Source organism: Oryx dammah, unplaced genomic scaffold (genome assembly GCF_014754425.2).
Source record: "Oryx dammah isolate SB20612 unplaced genomic scaffold, SCBI_Odam_1.1 HiC_scaffold_24, whole genome shotgun sequence".
Classification (NCBI taxonomy): domain Eukaryota; kingdom Metazoa; phylum Chordata; class Mammalia; order Artiodactyla; family Bovidae; genus Oryx; species Oryx dammah.
This window is the reverse complement of record NW_024070208.1, coordinates 33,870,717-33,888,730: the sequence shown is the minus strand read 5'-3', so window position 1 is coordinate 33,888,730 and position 18,014 is coordinate 33,870,717. Positions and strand designations below refer to the sequence as shown.

The 18,014-nt window shown below is 44.7% G+C and overlaps 1 protein-coding gene across 1 annotated transcript in view; it reads right to left on the bottom strand.

The window, feature by feature from the left end:
- Positions 1-8,838: 8,838 nt before the first annotated feature.
- The window catches only part of AMER2 (APC membrane recruitment protein 2), a 14,496-nt gene continuing 5,320 nt past the window's right edge, over positions 8,839-18,014 (bottom strand). Inside the window, exon 2 of the mRNA XM_040267259.1 lies at positions 8,839-18,006. Within this exon, the coding sequence (XP_040123193.1) occupies positions 16,936-18,006 (1,071 nt within the window). The 3' untranslated portion in view covers positions 8,839-16,935. The remainder of the gene's footprint in view (positions 18,007-18,014) is intronic.

Genomic DNA, 18,014 nt, shown 5'->3' with positions numbered 1-18,014 from the left:
TCTGGGCAGTGTGTCCAGCCCTGGGTCCAGAATGTGGGGCTGTCTCTGTATGAACAAGTCAGACTGATGGGCAGGCGTGGAGGTGCTCCCCCAGGAAACAGTACCTTGTTACCAAAGTGGGGAGAGCAATGCTGGGAAGGCTAATTCAAGGGCTATCCACACCAGAATTCTGTCTCCTGCCTCCTGCTCCACATTCCTTCTGGATAACCTCAACTACTTCTGTGATTTCAAGTGCTGCCTTGATGGAGGACCTGCTACTCTAATCATTTTCATCCGAAATTCAAGTCACTGAAGGATACTGTCCAGTCTACAAGGGATTTTTGAGAAGGGGCGGGCACTCTGGTTTCCTTTTTGGTCTAAGACAATAGTAAACAACACCTGGAAATGACTCCCACCACTTCTGATCCTCGGCAGGAAATGGGATTACATGTATCCACTAGTGGATAATCCAGTCCACCTTGTCAAAAGGGTAGACATGGGTGTTTTTGCCCATATTTAAAAACTGTATTTATTACTGCTTCTCCAGGAACAGAACTCATTTTTAAAATTTATTTATTTATTTTTGGTTTCACTGGGTCTTCACTGTTGTGCACAGGCTTTCTCTAATTGCAGTGAACAGGGGCTACTCTCTAGCTGCAGTGTGCAGGGGGCTTCTCTTGCTGCAGTGCATGGGCTCTAGGCAGGCAGGCTTCAGGGCCTGTGGCCTGTGGGCTCAGTGGTTGTGGCTCCTGGGCTCTAGAGCACAGGCTCAGTAGTTGTGGTACCCGGGGTTAGTTGCCCCATGGCATGTGGGATTTTGCCAGATCAGGGATTTGACCTGTGTCTCCTGTACTGGCAGGCAGACTCTTTACCGCTGAGCCACCAGGGAAGCCCAGGAACAGAACTCTTAAGCCTTGAGATCTTCTATTGAGGTATTTAGCCATTTCTCTCACTTAAAAACGTATTAAACTTGTGTGTTTATTTGTGTTCACTGTTACTCATCACACGAGAATCTGCTGAGATTTATGGTGTTGGGGATGTTTTAATCTAACAGTTCATGGGGGAGGGAACAATATAAATGGATTTTTCTGATCTGAAATAGAGTGGATAACTGAAATTATACACACTTTGAGTTTCCCTAAAATATGAGTGACTCTCACCTGAGTCTGGGCACCTCCTGATTGAAGAGAGCTGGACCCCATGCTTTTCTATTCAAAGCCCCTATAGAAAATGACAACTGTCCGTGCTACTGCTGGGGAGGAAGTAGGGAGAGTCTGTGGACAACCACAGGGGACTTGGTAAAAAAACATTACATTTTCATCATATTATACAGTTATGCCAAAAAAATAAGATAGGAAGTATCAGGGAAAATATGTAACACTGATTCTCTATAAAACTTTTCAATAAAATTTCTTCAAGAACTTAGCTGAGAAAGTCCAGGTTACTCTCCTGGATGTGGTTTGTGTCTTTCAGGGTTTCAGCCTTACTTGGCTCCACATTTCTTTTGAAACCCATGACAGTCACCATCAGGGAGAAAATGTGTTCATGCAGATGGGTGATAAAAAATTGAAAACCATTTTGCAAAGCTTTCAAACATTTATAACGGTTGAGATTAAATTTAAAAAGTCAAGAGCTCAGCCTTTTCTTTCATGATGGAAGTTCTCAGAAGAAGAGCAAGTGGATTTTGAACCCAATTGGACTTTTTGACACTAACAACTTTGAAATGTAGAAGCTCTCCTTTGTTTGTCTCATGGGTGTGAAAGCAGTCATGCTGGGGCCAGTTACTCTGTGGAAAGTGTCCTCAGTCAGAAACAGACAGAAGCACTCTAAGTGGATGGACAGACAGCACTGGGCCCACCTGTTCTCCTCTACCCCAAATCTGACTGCACCCTGGGCTGTAGAGCCCAGCTCCCTGCCCTTTCCAATCCAGAAATGCCACTTCATAGCTCCACCTTTTGTCCATCAAATGGGCAGCAGGTGACTGAGCCCCGGTCCCCTTGCCTGCTCTTTCTGTCATGGCAGGGAGCCCAGGTTTCCTCATCCATCCTCAGGCCTGTGGGTACCATATGATGATGTCATGACCCCCATCCTCTGCCCCAGCCACACTCTACAGACCTCCAAACCAGAGTCTGGTGAGTCACTCCAGACACTGCCAGGCTGCCCAAGGGCTGAGGGGATCTGGTCCTCCCAGTGGACCTCTGAGGACTATCCAGTTAAAGCCATAAGCAATAAATCTCTAAAGGCTCAGAGAAAGTCTCCTAAAATTGACTCAGAATCAAGCATAGCTGGTAGATCAACTAGGTATATAAGCTATAAGAATATAGCATCAATTTTTATTTCTTTTATTATAGATAACATAATAAAAATAACTTTTGATAAGGTTTTATTTGGGGCTGATAGAATCAAGGCTTTCTTTTCATTGTGTCCTTGCAATGCTGCAGTCCACTTCTGACACTAGACATGCCAGCTGAGCAGTTTTGTGCTCTTTCTCTGTTCACCAACCAGGAGGCTATACCAAGAAGCCCCAGTGTCCAGGGATTTGATTGGGGCTCATTACATAGGTGATTCAGTCATTGGCCATGTGGTTGAACTCAGTCTCCAGCCCCTTCCCCTCCATGGAAGTCAGGAGGGCAGCTCATATCACAGGGCTCAGAGCCCCAACCCTCCTAGCCCTTCTTTCTGGGTGATCAGTCCCCATGCTCAGTCAGCTCATTACATAAACTCAGGTGCAGCTGGAAGACCCACCGTGAACAACAAAGACACTCTTATTACTCAGGAAATTCCAAGGATTTCAAGGCCATCTCCCAGAAAGGAACAAAAACTAGGCATGTTTTTTATACAACAATCCCTGACTACACTAGCTTATCAGCACAACTCTCAGGACAAGCCTCCCAGATAAAGCAGATAGTACATTGATTTTTCCCTAAAAGAGAACAAATGAATTGTTGGGAAGGTGATTCTGGGTTAAAGGTCAGTAGGCAAGAAGGTTATTAAGAGAACAAAGAGCAAAGAGGATAGTAAGAAAGAAGGAAAGATTTCAACCAAAAACATAATCTGAAAAGAAGAGATCCATTAGAAGATGCAAGTCCTTGGAATGGGCACACTTAGATCATGAGGAAAGGTGAAGTCAAGTAGGGTTTCATCTGTTACTCCTGTTTACAGACCTAAAGGTGGAGGGGGATCACTGTTGGGAGGTCAGGACTCTCTGAAGCAAAATTCTGGGCTTGGACTCGCCAGTGGATGGGTCCCCCACTGAGAAGAAACTCTAGGACACACACCAACCAGACACATCCTGGTGAGTGTGGCATCAGGCCAAGAGTAAGACAAGATGTGACAGGAGGCTTGTGAAATGCAGTCCCGTGGGCAGAAGAAAGATTTAGACACTTGTTAAGAAGCGCATTGCCATCTGGAAATAAGTACGTGACATAGATCGATGAGGAATTGGTGTCTTCCAGGAAACACTGAGGGGCTAGCTGCTAACAAAGAAAGATCTTTCTAGATTCTCACTCAGTTCTTGTGTGCCCAAGTGGAGGGCCTGGGAGATGAGCAAACACAAGCAAAGATGTCAAATGTATAGGTTCTCATTTTCTTCCAAAGTGAGAAGCTTGAGAAATAACCTTCAGTTCAGTTCAGTTCAGTTGCTCAGTCATGTCCGACTCTTTGTGACCCCATGAACTGCAGCACACCAGGCCCCCCTGTCCATCACCAATTCCCGGAGTTTACCCAAACTCATGTCCATTGAGTGGTGATGCCATCCAACCATCTCATCTTCTGTCATCCCCTTCTCCTCCTGCCATCAATCTTTCCCAGCATCAGGTTCTGTTCAAATGAGTCAGCTCTTTGCATCAGGTGGCCAAAGTATTAGAGTTTCAGCTTCAACATCAGTCCTTCCAATGAACACCCAGGACTGATCTCCTTTAGGATGGACTGGTTGGACCTCCTTGCAGTTCAAGGGACTCTCAAGAGTCTTCTCCAACAACACAGTTCAAAAGCATCAATTCTTTGGCGCTCAGCTTTCTTCACAGTCCAACTCTCACATCCATACATGACTACTGGAAAAACCAAAGCCTTGACCTTTGTTGACAAAGTAATGTCTCTGCTTTTTAATATGCTGACTAGGTTGTCATAACTTTCCTTCCAAACAGTAAGCATCTTTTAATTTCATTGGTGCAATCACCATTGGTGCAGTGATTTTGGAGCCCCCCAAAATAAAGTCAGCCACTGTTTTCACTGTTTCCCCATCTATTTGCCATGAGGTGACAAGACCAGATGCCATGACCTTAGTTTTCTGAATGTTGAGTTTTAAACCAACTTTTTCACTCTCCTCTTTCACTTTCATCAAGAGGCTGTTTAGTCCTTACATTTGTGCAGACCATTTCCCTGAAGTTGGAGACCCTAGTTGTGTCTATTTGGCATAATCTTCATTAAATAGTAATTGCTTCCCAATGTCTGGACATTTGGCAGCTGTGTTACTCAAACACCAAAGGGCTTCCCCAGTGGCTTAGTGGCAAAGAACCCACCTGCCAATGCAGGAGACGTAAGAGATGCAGGTTCAACCCCTGGGTCAGGAAGATCCCCTGGAGCAGGCAAGGCAACCCACTTCAGTACCCTTGCCTGGAGAATCCCATGGACAGAGAAACTTGACTGGCTACAGTCCATAGGGTTGCAAAGAATCAGACACAACTGAGTGACTAACATACATACAACCCCGTTTTACCCAAACACCTGCCCATGTGCCCCATGCACAGTGAGGCCAGTTCAGTTCATTTCATTTCAGTTGCTCAGTCGTGTCCGACTCTTTGCGACCCCATGAATCGCAGCATGCCAGGCCTCCCTGTCCATCACCAGCTCCCGGAGTTCACTCAGACTCACATCCATCGAGTCAGTGATGTCATCGAGCCATCTCATCCTCGGTCGTCCCCTTCTCCTCCTGCCCCCAATCCCTCCCAGCATCAGAGTCTTTTCCAATGAGTCAACTCTTTGCACGAGGTAGCCAAAGTACTGGAGTTTCAGCTTTAGCATCATTCCTTCCAAAGAAATCCCAGGGCTGATCTCTTTCAGAATGGACTGGTTGGATCTCCTTGCAGTCCAAGGAACTCTCAAGAGTCTTCTCCAACACCACAGTTCAAAAGCATCAATTCTTTGGCGCTCAGCCTTCTTCACAGTCCAACTCTCACATCCATACATGACTACTGGAAAAACCATAGCCTTGACTAGACGGACCTTAGTTGGCAAAGTAATGTCTCTCTGCTTTTGAATATGCTATCTAGGTTGGTCATAACTTTCCTTCCAAGGAGTAAGCGTCTTTTAATTTCATGGCTGCAATCACCATCTGCAGTGATTTTGGAGCCCCCCAAAATAAAGTCTGCCACTGTTTCCACTGTTTGCCCATCTATTTCCCATGAAGTGATGGGACCAGATGCCATGATCTTCGTTTTCTGAATGTTGAGCTTTAAGCCAACTTTTTCACTCTCCTCTTTCACTTTTATCAAGAGGCTTTTGAGTTCCTCTTCACTTTCTGCCATAAGGGTGGCCAAACCATTCCAAAACATAAGGAGTTGGGTGCTTGTGCCTGAAAAAACCCAAACTCCCCAAAAGCTTTCATCAAAGCCCTTTTCTAGGAAAGGTGAGGGAGGGGCATGATTAATTATTATAAATCCCTTGCTATTGGATCCTTTATTCTCGAGGTCAGATCATGGTCAGGTAACCAAATGTTATTCCCTGTTTGGACAAGAAAGAGCCGGGTCCCAAGCACAGCTGTTGCCCTCCCAGGTTCCAGTCCTGACTGAGAGGAGGAAGAGCTCAGCTGGCAGCTCCCTCAGGGCCAGGTCCCCAGACCCTGCCAGCTGTCACCCCTGAGGGAGACAGGCTCCCAACACAACAGGCCCTCGGACTCCTCAGGCAGCCATATAGTGGCGGCCAGGTCCAGAAGGCTGCATGCTATGCCTATGCTGTGAGGTGGCAGAGGCAGGGATAGGGAAAGAGTAAGCGCCTCAGGGTCTGAGCCCCGGTCAGAGGGCAGCCCTGGCGAGGCCTCCGGAGCCCTGCAGAACACAGCCCCCAACCTGTTTCCTGGGCTGCCCCAGCTCACCTGCTGGCCCTAGCCAGGTGAACCAGAAGGACCCCAGGAAGAACGCTGGGGTCCGCCTCTTACCTCACTCTCCTCTTGATGACCACTGTTCCACTGACGGTTGACAGAATGGGCTGCTAACAGTCGCTCCTTGACCGGTGGTTGCCCGTGGGAGGGGCCACTGCAGCTCCAACCAATGGCTGAGCAGGACCACTAATGGTTGCTTCTTGACAGTTGGTTGCCCGTGGGAGGGGCCACTGAAACTCCAACCAATGGCTGAGCAGGACCACTAAGAGTCCTTACGTAACCATTGCCTGGTAATGGGGAGGGAGTTTGTAAAGCCAAGCACCAAAGTCTACAGTGCTAAGGTCTGGGCACCACCGCCCTCTATGCCGGCTGGAGACTCAACACTTGTATATGGGTACTCAGTCAGTCAGTCATGTCCGACTGTTTGTGACTCAACATTTAGATAACTGTCTTGATCACCATGGGTCCGGTCACGGCTCTTGAGGCTGCCAACTCAGCAACCATCCTTGACATCCTCTACAAAAACAAGGTGTCGTCCCTGAATCTCTCCTAAGCACACGTAGTCTTTTCATTTCAGAGCGATGTGTCTCAGAATAACACACTCAGACGTCTCTCCTTCTTAGCAAGCTTCACTCTCTTCATCAATCAAAGCAAGTTCTCTGTTCAAGAAAAGTTCAACTCCATCCCATCAAGTTTTAATTTTTATAAATGTCCTTTTTAGAAAAACAGAAGGAGCTAAATTAACATATACAAAAATATATATTATGTCTTTGACACATACCTTTCTGAAAGTTAATCATGGTACAACTACAGTGTAGATTAAATCTCATTACCCTCCTTTTATAGAGCAGGAAACTGTGGCTCAGAGAAGTTCAGGAAACTGCCTGAATTCACACAGCTGGTAATTGTCCAAAGTGAAAGTGAAAGTTTCTCAGTCATGTCCGATTCTTTCCAACCCCACGGAGGTAGCCCACCGGGCTCCTCTGTCCATGGGGACTCTCCACACCAGAATACTGGAGCCGGTAGCTGGTCCCTTTTCCTGGGGATCTTTCCAACCCAGGGATCGAACCCAGGTTTCCAGCATTGCCGGTGGATTCTTTACTGTCTAAGTCACCAGGGAAGCCTGGAATTCAAATTGGATTCTGTTTGATTCCCAAACTCTCTTTTTACCAACCTCACCACCTCAGAGACTTTAGGAAAGGCACGGCACCCCTGGGCTTTAGTTTACTTATTGCCTCATGAAAGAGGAATTTGGTTTGTTCTTGCAAGGTGCCTTCTGTTGAATTCTAGGAAAAGCAGGAAGAGGAGGGTTGAGGAGAGCTGGGAGAAGGGGGAGCAGATAGGGCGGCGAGATTTTGTGAGTCTCAGGTCTCACTGTTTATGGCTTTGCGTCCACTAACTGTGACAATTCTTTGTGATGAATCACAGCTCCCTTTGGAAGTGAGTGCTCATTGTGTTCTATAGATAAATTTGAGTTTTTCTTCTTATTTAAGAGAAACGTAAGCAACTGCAGTATGGACAAGCCCATTCTAAGAGAAGCAGACTTTCAAACAATCTAGGCAGACTTGAATTCTCATTTTTCAAACAAAGTGGTGCAACCTCATTATTCATCACATTAAGTTTCAGAAGTACTTGGATTTGAATTACTAGTCAGATTCGGTGACAACATACCCCTCAAACAAAACTGAAAACAGCTCAGAAAGATTCTAATTCGCTACTGCCTACAGTCACACGCAGCAGGTGAGTCCAGCTCACAGGGGATTATAAGGAACAGAGATTTTCCTAATAAAGGCTCAGAAATCAGATCAAAGTCGGAATAACAAACAAACTTTCCAAAGGCATTTGCTCAAGCCAAACAGTAACTTTTCACCTGTTCACAAAGTGTGGAAAGAAATACGGGCCTCTTGTTGGTCAAACGTACACACCACACATGGCACACATGCACCCCACAGCCCACACACACACCACACACACACACCACACCCACAGCACACCCACAGCACACCCTCACCACACACATACACTACATACACACACCACACACACCTCACACACTTCACTCATCACACACACCCCACACATATACACCACACACACACACCACACCCACAGCACACCCACAGCACACCCTCACCACACACATACACTACATACACACACCACACACACCTCACACACTTCACTCATCACACACACCCCACACATATACACCACACACACACACCACACCCGCACCACACCCACAGCACACACTCACCACACACAGACACTACATACACACACCACACACACCTCACACACTTCACTCATCACACACACCCCACACATATACACCACACACCCACACCACACCCGCACCACACCGCACCACACCCACACCACACACATACACTACATACACACACCACACACACTTCACTCATATCACCCACACCCCACACATATACACCACACACACACACCACACGCACACCACACCCGCACCACACCCACACCACACACATACACTATATACACACACCACACACACCTCACACACTTCACTCATATCACACACACCTCACACACTGCACACACCCATTGTACACACACCACACACACCATACACACTTCACACACACCACACACACAGACCACAGACACAACACCACACATACTCCCATCACATGGTCATTATTGTCATCACTAGTATAAACTCTAAAAATTAAAAGAGAGTGGAAATAAAATTTATCCTGGAAAAATAACCACCAACAGAATTCATGTTTAATGTAAAGAAGCAACAAAATTTATTGACTGAATTAAACACAACATTTAAAATGGCAGTGTTGTACGTTCATTTTAAGATGTTTGAATGAAGAAAAGTGCTATTAGTCCAAGCTTCTTACATTCATTAAAAGAGTGACTATCAAAACCAGCAACATGCACAGTGATACATATGCACGAAATGGAATTATATCAACAAATATACAAAATACCCAAAATAAAATATTTACAGGTTTAAAAATATAAACATTGGTTCATCTATCGCATTAAATCATTGGAGAGGAGCAAAAGAAAAGACCCTATTGTTATTTAGAATCCTTTTTAAAAACAAGTCTTAAAAACATAGAGTAATTTTAGGAGACAATTTCTGATGTTGGGGGAGTTTAACATTCTATTATAAAAATAATATCTATAAACCTACTAACAACTTTCCTCCTGTGCACAAAAATAATACAGCCAAAAGCTTGTCCTCAGAGATATGTTTGACTTTCAGGAAAACTAATTTTAGAAATATGGAGTTTCTTATTTGGATTTTCTTTGTCTTTATTTTCAACAACCTGCAATTCCCTATATTACACCGAGATATTTTCTATAAATAAATTAGGCAAAACTGAAGTTAGCAATGAGAGTGGTATGTAGCCAGAGTCCATTAAAAGATGACAGGAATTTATTTTGTCTATAACATCTAAACCATTTCCCCTGATATTCTTAGAAAAAAAATACCACCATCTGATCCTTCATGTTCATCTAAATGTATACAATGTTAGACCTTATTTTGTTAGAGTTTTTCCTCTTCTTTTTAGAAATAACTCTATAGTGGGGCATATTTGAAAAGGTTTACTAATTCCTCAAGGCACCCTGGGTCCATTTCATTTTATGACATGATAACGAGTCTTTCCTGTGTGTCAATTTAATGCCCCTGTGTCATTTGATCAGTTATTTTTAGTATTTTCTTTTTTAGTGTATTAGGTAGGAATCTGAGAAAATTTATTATGTCTCTAACAACCAGTAACCTAGGTTATGTTTTATTAGAAATGATCTCACATAGAGCAGAAAGTTACTCTACCTAATTATTGAATAATTTTCAAAAACTACCCCAGTTTACTATTCAACACAATGATCACCTGTGATTAAATTCTTTCACTGCTTCTCATTAAAAAAGCATTTCACCAAGCGTGGGCAGCCCATATATGAATAAAATAACCTCTTTAATTGTAACAGTGATGCATTTCAAAATGATTTTCCCTAAACACTGACACTTGCAACTTCATAGAATCAGAGTGGAAGAAAACAGGTTGTAACCTGCCAAATTCACTATTGCAGTTGCTTTTCTTGGTTTTCATTATTGACAAAGCAGTCATCAGATTATAAAATCTGTATGCAGACCTGCTAGCATGCAGTAATTGGTGGATATGGCCTAAATTTTTGACTGGCCAAGTGAGGGAAAAAAAAAAAACAACAACCCTGCTAGCTCCAAGATCTTCCCTTCAGACATGCATGTACAAAGGCCATCAAATAATTTTTTAAAAAAAATCAAGTCCACTTTTAACTGAAAGAGTCATCCTTTTAATGGTATCCACCATCATAAAAATCTGGTTTGACTCTTGCAGTTCAGAACTTTAATCAGTTTCTTAACTAAATCATACATAAATTTAATCAGATGTCTAAAAGAGACATAATTAAAGCACAATTTCTGGTCCAGATTCTGTCAGTGGCTTGCTAAATTGCTGCCATTGTCCAAAAGGAAAAGGTATTTTACCTTTTCATCATTTTCCTCCTCCATAGAACAGAACCAAGCCCCACCTTGCCTGATTCTTGTGGACAGAATGTCAACGAAAACAGAGCGCCATCTCGGCTCACAGTAAATGCACAGCATAGGTTTAGACTTAGAGGTGTGCATGAAATATTAGTTGAATGAATGAACAAATTACAAAATCCAGGCCAGCATTCAATGACCAGAGACAGAACATGGATGTACTACTTTCGAAAGAGCCAGGAGTTTGTCTCTGCAGTTCAGAATCATGTTGAGGTGGGCGTCACTCCACCAGCTACTAGTTCAACAAACAACACAGGATACCCAGAACCAGCCTAGACTGGGCTGAAGGTAGAAAAACAAGCGAAACGTGCTCAGCATGACTGAAACCCTATCAGAGCAGAAGTATCACCATGACAACAGAAGAGATGTCTGTCTACACTTTTGAAGTTAATCCCAAGAAGGTGCGGATCCCTCCCAAGCAAGGAGGATTGTCTGCCTCTAAATGGTACCCAGCGGCAGCCTTCCCCCCGAATGATGCTGAATACCACCATCTCGGACACAAACCCAATTCTCAGCGGCATGACATGCGTGAGCTCTTTCTCTATTGAAAGTGAACTATTGATGAGATTTAGCAGTTCATAGCGCTTGTATTACTGTAAATCATTAAAGAGTGTCTATCTTTGTCCTGGGTGAAGAGAGAAAAGGAGAGGGATGGATGGAATGAATGGGATAGAAGTAAACCAAAAGGATGAATTAGATATGCTCTGTGAGGGAGGTAATATCACTTAACCTACATGGCTGTGAGAGGACTGAGTAAATATTTGTCAAGCTCCTGGAAGGGGCTGGCATGAAGTAAGTACTCGACAAATGTTAATTGTCTGTATAATTACTATTTTTACTTTTAGAGGAATATGTGTGTACGTGCTAAGTTGCTTCATTGTGTCTGACTCTTTAAGACCCTCTGGACTGTAGCCCGCCAGGCTCCTCTGTCCATGGGATTCTCCAGGCAAGAACACTGGAGTGGGTTGCCAGGCCCTCTTCCAGGAAATCTTCCCAACCCAGGCATTAAACCTGCGTCTCTTACACCTGCATTGGCAGGTGGGTTCTTTACCACTAGCGCCACCTGGGAAGCCCTTTTAGAGGAATATGTTTGACTTAATCCATACCGCCCTTGTTCAGTCTCACTGCATTCTCCTCCAACCCACAGACTATCAGCAAAATAAATAAATAAAAGTATAAAATGAAATAAAGGTGCTTCTAATGAATATTAAGAATGTCTGATTCCAGTACAGCTATGTGTGAACTCCGAACTGAATGGGTTTTTATTAAGCACGAGATCCAGTATAAGCCCCTTGAATATGTGTTGCATTGAGTTAAAAGTAAATATCAAAATCAGATGTGCCCACTTTCAGTTCTGGAGGCTTAGTGGCTATTTTAACCTTTTGTTTTTCAGTTTGAGAAGGAATTGCTTTCCATAATCATGAAATGATCATTCTGAATCAGTCCTTAGAAACACTGTCTGGGAAGATAACTTTCCTCAGAAGTGGCTAGTGTTGCAACAAATTGCCTCCTCTCCGTGGTCGTCACAGTGAAAAGGCTGTGACAGGCAATGCATGGTGGCCTTCAGACAACCTTCAGAGCAGGACAGGGTCTGCCCTGAGGAGGGACCACATGCCCAAATCACCTGTTATAACCCCCTCCCTTCAACAAGTATTAATAAATGTTGGCCTCTGGTTCTCCCACCTGAGAAACCAGGCTGCCGTTAGTCTTTGGCTCCTAAACTCCTTTTAAATATTTGTGCGTACAAAATTGAAGACTCCTAAATAAGAACTGTGCTGTTCATCCCTCAGTCTGCCTGGCTAGTGGAAGGGAAGCAGGAATTGGGCTGGAGTACTTCAGTTTCTCCTCTTATTTCACCCAGGTACTTCTAATGGGCCATCCTCAATCACATATGAATGTGAGAGCTGAACCATAAAGAAGGCTGAGCACCAAAGAATTGATGCTTTCCAACTGCAGTGATGGAGAAGACTCTTGAGAGTCCTTTGGACAGCAAGGAGATCAAACCAGTTAATTCTAAAGGAAATCAACCTTGAATATTCATTGGAAGGACTGATGCTAAAGCTGAAGCTCCAATACTTTGGCTACCTGATGTGAAGAGCTGACTCATTGGAAATGTGTCTGATGCTGGGAAAGACTGAGGGTGGGAGAAGGGGGTGACAGAGGATGAGGTGGTTGGAGGGCATCACTAACTCAGTCAGCATGAGTTTGAGCAAGCTCTGGGAGGTAACGAAGGATAAGGAAGCCTGGTGTGCTGCAGTCCATGGGGTCGCAAAGAGTCAGACATGACTGAGCGAGTGAACAACAATAGCAATGGCAGGAAAAAATAGGTAACTGTGATGCTTTTTCCTTATGTTTAATGGTGTAAGAATCCTGGATTAATTTTTTATCAGTAATAAGGGGAGCTGAGTATATATGTGAATGTAGAAGCCAAGCACAGGGTGCCACATCCACATAGTCTATTAAGAGAGAAATCTAGAATGTGAGTGAGGACCGAGCTCCACTGTGCAAGTGTCAAAACAGGCGAACATGCTGAACAGCATCCCAGTACTGCTCCCTGAGGTCACCAAGGAAACAGGATGGAAACCAAAGGAGAGATCAGAAAGCTCGCAAACCAGTCTCTTCAGCCAAAGTTAACTGTAAAACGTCTCTGAAAATTAATCTGACAAAGAATGTAAATAACAGAAACTCAAAGTTCAGCCAAAGACACCGCCACCCCTAATACCATCTTTCTACTTTAACAACTGTGAAGGTAAAGGGCTATGTGAATATTCATGGAAGTGCCAATACCTGAAAACTATTTCTGAGATTAATGAATAAACCCTTAAACTCCTGAGTCATCACTTTCATAGAAATCACACAATTTGTATTTAAACAGGAAGATAATTTGTGGGAAATGGAGCTAAAGGAGGTCTTTAATGTTCCACATTCCATTGTTGTTATTAGACGACATAATGCAAATCTATTTCCTCTAGCGATGATTCAAAATGCTCTGGGGCTAATGGAAGCAAGAAAACCTTAAAAGAAGCACAGGGGTTCGAGCCACACTGCCTAGGTAACATAGATGCTGAAGTCAGGCTGTCTTTGTGCCAAGTTGTTAAAATGACTGATAAAGGGAGGGCCAACAATTGATTTGGACCTAGAGGATGAGACGGTTGGATGACATCACCAACTCAGTGGACGTGAGTTTGAGCAAACTCCAGGAGACAGTGAAGGACAGGGGAGCACGGCACGATGCAATCCATGGGGTGGCAGAAAGTCAGACATGATTCAGCGAATGAACAACAAAACAATTGCTTTGACTTTTTCCTACAGAATTTGGCCAACTCTTTGACTAAAGGGTCTCAACCCAGTATCTTAGCATCATAGATTCACAGGAAAGGTGTCAGCAGCCCATATCCAATCCTTTCCTTTAAAAAACAGCAGCTATGGCCAAACTAGGTAAGGGCATTAATAATTACTGGAATGTAAATCTACTAAAATTCTAGAATACAATATCTATGAAAATGACTAACAGAAAGTAGCCCTTGGCACAAAAAGGCAATGACAATCCCTTGTCTGTGGTTGGAAAAGGTTAAGACACAGCTCCCTACACTGGTCTTGATTTCCCATCAGTGACTGAGGCCATTTTATTCATTGCCTGAATCCTTCATCTGACTGGTGTGGATGGAATTCTTAAAGATAGAGAGTTTAAAAAAAAAAAAAAGGAAAAGATATGGGAAAAAGAACAGAAAAAAATAGTTTAAATCCTGTATAAATGGTTCACTTACAGGCAAGGAGAAATTAAGGTAAACTTTGCTGACATTTTTCTTTGCTAATAAAAAGACACAACACAGAGGTACAAATGTAGAAACAAGTCCCAAAACTGTGAAAGCAGAACTAGTTTGTTCCAGTGCTTACAAAATAGATAAATAGGTTGTCTTTCTATTACAATATTCTCATCAGTCCTTTAGGGCTTTCTACCTTCCCTGTGCTACTGAACAAACAGAACTCTGTCATGGATTCAGGCTGGGGAGACTATAACCCCTGCAAGAAGATGCACAGGAAGAAAATAAAGATCCTTTGTTTTACAGCTAGAAATAAAATTTATGTTCCCTCCCCTTCACTAGGGGAAAATGGACATATTTTGAGTCTAAGTAGTATGATCAGTGTTGAATCTAATTCAAATCCCTTTCTCAAGACAAAACTAATCTCTAAGACATCTCCAAGTTCACGGTGAACGCCTTTGTCTGTTGGTTGTGCACAGCTGAGTGCGTGAGCACGTGTGAGCTGCTTTATGAATTCCTGGTGGTGTATTCAGAGTGCTTAAGGCTATGTCAGCCTACGAGATCTCATCGACAGACATAAGAAATTAAATATTAAAACACTACTTTGAAATAACATTAAGGATCTGACATGACGCAATAAAAGCCAGTAATCTGAATAATAAATAAATTCAGTCAATTTCTACCACCTCTTCTAATGGAGTCCTTGCAGGTTTAAAATGGGGAACAACCTGCTTTGTGCTATTGGCTAGGATTTGTATTCCTTTGTTGTCTATTTTGTGACTTCTTTCACATTATTAAAATAGATCTTCATATACTTGCCTTATTCTTTCTTTTATAAAATAGAAAAAAAACTTAACAAGCATGTACCACCAGTTCATTACTTAGGGAATCTCCCTGGAAAATGAGAGTTGGAGAGAAGTGTGCATGTCTTTTATGTATGTGTGGTTTCACTTGAATACGAATCTCCCCAATACCATGAACCATCTCCTAGTAGAAGTTCTGATCTTTTGATTAAATACACTGAAATGTTTCAAAGAAGATATTTTATAACCATTAGACCCTAATAGCATTCTAGGAAAGACTTCAGTTTATCATTGAAACTATTGAGGCATATGGTAACCCTTTCTGAAATAAATGCTTCATCTAAAATAACAGAAAACACACATATAAGTAAACCACTTTTCAAAAATAATCTTGGCACACAATGTTAACGATACATAAGTTTCCCAGTGTCATATTCTTAACATATGTGGCTCAGTCCTAAGACATAAAGAAGTCAATGAAAAAACTGCATTTTCTATTGTTTTTCTTTATGTGTTCCTTGTTTTGGACTCCTCATACTGAGACATGGTTGAATCAAAATTTTTATAACCAAGGTAAAAATCTCTGAAAACCAGGGTCCAGGGTGAGAAACAGACTTTTACCCAAGACAAGGCAGAACCATTCCTTTGGGACATCAACACAATGGATTTTTTTTTTCCCCCTACACTGAAAGCCAGAGAACCCTTATAAAACAAAAAGAGAACTGCTTCTGTTTACAGTACATAAAAGAACACCAATGGTTTGGGAGCCGTTACGGTGTCTAGCTATAAAACCAGATTTTAAACTGGAGGTTACTGACAGATTATAAAAGGTTAACAGCTTGATAATCTGTAAAAGATGCGTTATCTACACATGAAAAGGTTACAGTTCATAAATGCTAAAACACTGCGTCTGTTGGCATTTAGTGAAATCTTGCCCTGGTCCTCATCTCTGCACTGGGTTGGGAAATAAAAAAAGAGAGAGAGAGAAAAAAAAAAAAAACCTTCTCTGCTGAGGTTTTCATTTCTCCCCAAACAAATGATCTAAATAAACCCACCAAACCCAAACTCTGTGATCATCTTAGTGGTAGATATATATCTATTTGCATACCTAGCAACTGAAAGTACAGCAGGTTTTCTGCCCATCAGTCCTGTCTCTGCTCATTGGGTAAGTACCTGGCTCTTTCAGCTTTGTAGGTGTTTCCCACACAGTGATACAGCAAAGGGAGTTTTGTTTTGTTTTTCTTTTTTTCCCTGGAAAGGAAAAGGAAAATAAGGAAGTAAAGTGTCAGGAAGAGGAGGGCTCCTCTCTCGTTCTTCAGATGGTTCCTGGAGGCCCGCTGGACGGTGACACGGCCAAATATCATGGCATGATGCTTCCTTAGGTTGGGTTGTCTTATTTTCTGCAAAGGCAAGTAAAGGTGACTTCCGAACGTTCGGTGCAATAAAGAAAAAAAGAAAGTGGTGGGGGGGGGGGGTTAAAAAGGTTAAAAAAAGGGGGAAAAAAAGTGCTTGAAAAGAATCCTCAGGGAATTATCTGGAGGGGGAATCCCGTTGTGCAGCATCCCCCTGCCTGGGGGCAGAGCTCCTGGGTCCAGGCTCCGAGTGGGGACTGTCGGCAAGGCCTTTCTCTGGGGATGGAACATTTGTCCTAGCAGTTTCCAGACAAAGTTGTATTCCTCGACATGCGGCCCCTCCACCTCGGCCTCGGAGACCTCACAACTTTTTGGCACTATCGTGGCACGCCGCGGCCCGGAGGGTGGTCCCAGCCAAGCCCCGGCTGCTGACCCGGCGGACCAGCACCTTGGACACCGGGATTTTGGTTCTGGGCAGCTCGCTCCTGGCTGGGGGCTGGTGAACCACCGGGTGGCTGGATGGAAGGTTCGCCAGATGCTTGATGCTGACCGGGATCTTGGAGTCCTTCAGCAGACTCCCCGGCGTTCGCAGGGGGCAGGTGATGGTGACCGGAGACACGGGCTTTAACCGGGACGAGCAGGACGTCTCCTCGCTGGCAGTGGGGGCCGCAGGCAGGGCCGCGGGGCTTCGATCCGGCTCGGCGGCGCAGAGCTCGTGGAGCGCGTCGCCGCTGTCGCTGTCCCGGGGGAGGCCCGTCTTCCTCGCGCCGCCGTCCTCCTCCGGCCTGGGGGTGGGGGAGTCCCAGTAGCCCTCGTCGCTGTTGGGGACGCCTTCCTGCGGCTCCTTGTCCAGATGCTTGGGCTCCTCCTTCGCGGGGAGCTCCGTGGGCACCTGGTGAAGCCTCCGGCGCTTGACCGAGGAGGCGTCCTTGGTCACCTCCGCACACTTGGCTTCTTTGGGGGTCTCGGGAGCCACCTGCGCGTCGGACGCCGGGGCCGTTCCTCCCTGGGGCCCCTCTCCCTGGTCCTCGGTCTGGGACAGCATGTCCCAGAACTCCTGCAGGTACGAGTCGTCCGCCTCGGCCGGGCTCGCCATCTCCTCCCCGCCTCCCTGGTAGGCCACCACGCCCGGCGGCTTTGTGGCGGGGCCCGGCTGGCCCGGCCCGGGGGCGTGCTTGGCACAGCCGGGCCCGGCCTCGTCCTCGGGGTCTGCGATAATATCTCCGCAGCCTGTAAGAGAGTCAAAGCTTTTCAGTGAAGTCACGTCAGAAAACATCAGACAAATACGATCGGCCGATGGGTCGGAGGGCGGATCGACCGAGGAAGGGTCGGGGGCGGCGGGCGCGCGGCCGCCTTTGGAATCTGCCCGGGGCGCCGTCTCTGCCGGCGCGGCCCCGGGCCCCGCGGCGTCCTCGGCCGGCCGGCCCTCCCCGGCGCGCG